This window comes from Musa acuminata, chromosome BXJ2-9 (genome assembly GCF_036884655.1).
Source record: "Musa acuminata AAA Group cultivar baxijiao chromosome BXJ2-9, Cavendish_Baxijiao_AAA, whole genome shotgun sequence".
In the NCBI taxonomy this organism is placed as follows: domain Eukaryota; kingdom Viridiplantae; phylum Streptophyta; class Magnoliopsida; order Zingiberales; family Musaceae; genus Musa; species Musa acuminata.
This window is the reverse complement of record NC_088346.1, coordinates 42,305,820-42,307,668: the sequence shown is the minus strand read 5'-3', so window position 1 is coordinate 42,307,668 and position 1,849 is coordinate 42,305,820. Positions and strand designations below refer to the sequence as shown.

At 50.7% G+C, this 1,849-nt stretch overlaps 1 protein-coding gene across 1 annotated transcript; it reads left to right on the top strand.

Moving 5' to 3' along the window:
- The first annotated feature begins 831 nt into the window (after nucleotides 1-831).
- LOC135622046 (ethylene-responsive transcription factor 3-like) lies at nucleotides 832-1,206 on the top strand. Its single transcript, XM_065123677.1, has one exon. It carries the CDS (start codon nucleotides 832-834, stop codon nucleotides 1,204-1,206), a length of 375 nt encoding a protein of 124 aa, XP_064979749.1.
- The last annotated feature ends 643 nt before the right edge of the window (nucleotides 1,207-1,849 follow it).

The window sequence follows — 1,849 nt, the reverse complement described above, 5'->3', positions numbered from 1 at the left end:
CCCTGAACAAAATCTTTGGTTCCTTGGCCTACATTCTGAAATCTATTATCGATCCTTTTAATGATGATTCATGGTATACCAATCTGTTTTTTTTTTTTGTTTTTTGTCCTTAATTATACCAAATTTGCATAGTATATTTTCCTACTCCACATGCAAGCTCTGAGCTCTGCAAATGGAGCCTTTGTTCTTGTTGTTATCCCTTTTTTCTTAATCCTTCATTTCAGATTTTACAATCAAATGCAAGGAAAATAGACAGCAATGAGGGGACTGATTGAGGCAGAGATCCTGACCTTATCCTTGTTCTTCCTGGGTCTGATGAAGATTGAGGCATCATTGCTCGGAGGGAAGTGGATTTGCTTGTAAGAAGCAGACTTTACTGGTAAATTTCTCTTACTATTTCCCTTTCGTCCCTTTGCTTTCTCTCTCCTCTTTTTGCGCGTGGGTCGTCTTTTTTTATTGAAGGTGGTCCTCGCGTACCGGCGGCGCCGCCGCACCGCGTGGGGAAATGCGCACGTGCAGCCAAACTGAGACGGCATCTTCGTTGTCCGATGGCGGGTGGCGCCCCATGTCGCCGCTCTCAACTGGATTCCCGTGTGCTAGTGGGACACAGCGGCGGCGAGGGAATCACCGCCTTCCATTCGAGGCGGCCGAGGACCCCACACGCATTTTGATGGCGACCAGAAAAATGAAGCAGAGAGTAAACGGCGAAATAAATTGGAATTAGATCGAATACCTGTCGGGCGGACGCAACCCCGTCGGCTCCTCTATAAATGTCCCGCCCCTGCCTCCTCCGCCTCGCCGTAAAGTCTTCTTCTTGCTCGTGTTCTGGCGATGGGAGGTGGAGGGGGGAGGGAGGCGCGCTTCCGGGGGGTGAGGAAACGGCCGTGGGGGCGGTTCGCGGCGGAGATCCGGGACCCCTGGAAGAAGACGCGCAAGTGGCTGGGGACCTTCGACACGGCGGAGGAGGCGGCGCGGGCGTACGACGAGGCCGCGCGCAGCCTTCGCGGGCCCAAGGCCAAGACCAACTTCTGCCGCCCCGGGGACCTCGGGATCCCGCCCTCGGCGGGGGCGCCGCCGATGGATCTGTCCCTGGAATACCCTTTCGAAGTTGGGTCGATGGGGAGGAAGGCGGAGGAGGCGGCGAAGGCCGGGAAGCAGAAGCCACCTTTCTCGTTCGATCTCAATCTCCCCGCTGCTTTCTTCTGAGCAAAGATCGGACGCTCAACATCGCCGGCTTCAATTTTTAGTTCATTATTTATTCCCTAAAGCCGATCTTGGCTTTGTACAGTGCTGTTCATCGCTGAGACCGTCAAATCTTCCATGAATGCTTCTCCATTGTTACACAACTTCAAAAGCAAATCAAAACGCAAGCATGGAGTTTTAAGAAGGTTGGAAGAAGCACTTTACGAGAACTCATAGATCGTCCGTCACACATGGGGCTCCAAAACTCCAAGTCCCGCAACCAAGATGGCATCAACGAAGCTCTTGGCTGCATCATGCAAACATGACAACACTGTGGGAGAAGAAAAGGTCATCATGTGGAGCTGCTCGGATGTTTGGATTAGTATAACCAACAACATCCATTGCAGATTCTAAAGGACAAAAACTATCAAAACCACATCCAGCATTATAATTCCTTCCTGCGAATGCAAAACGCCTGCAGTGCAGGACAGAGATGTTTGGCTGATGTTGCAGAAGCCCACATGCTCTTAGAACAGCTGAATCCAATGGCACATTCCCTTCATCTGTATCAGATAAAGATGCATTTTGAGGCAATCACAAACAGGATGATGGCTAGAACAAGAACAATGTCTGAGTGAATAGTTACTTCTCTGGTCAAACTACTCTT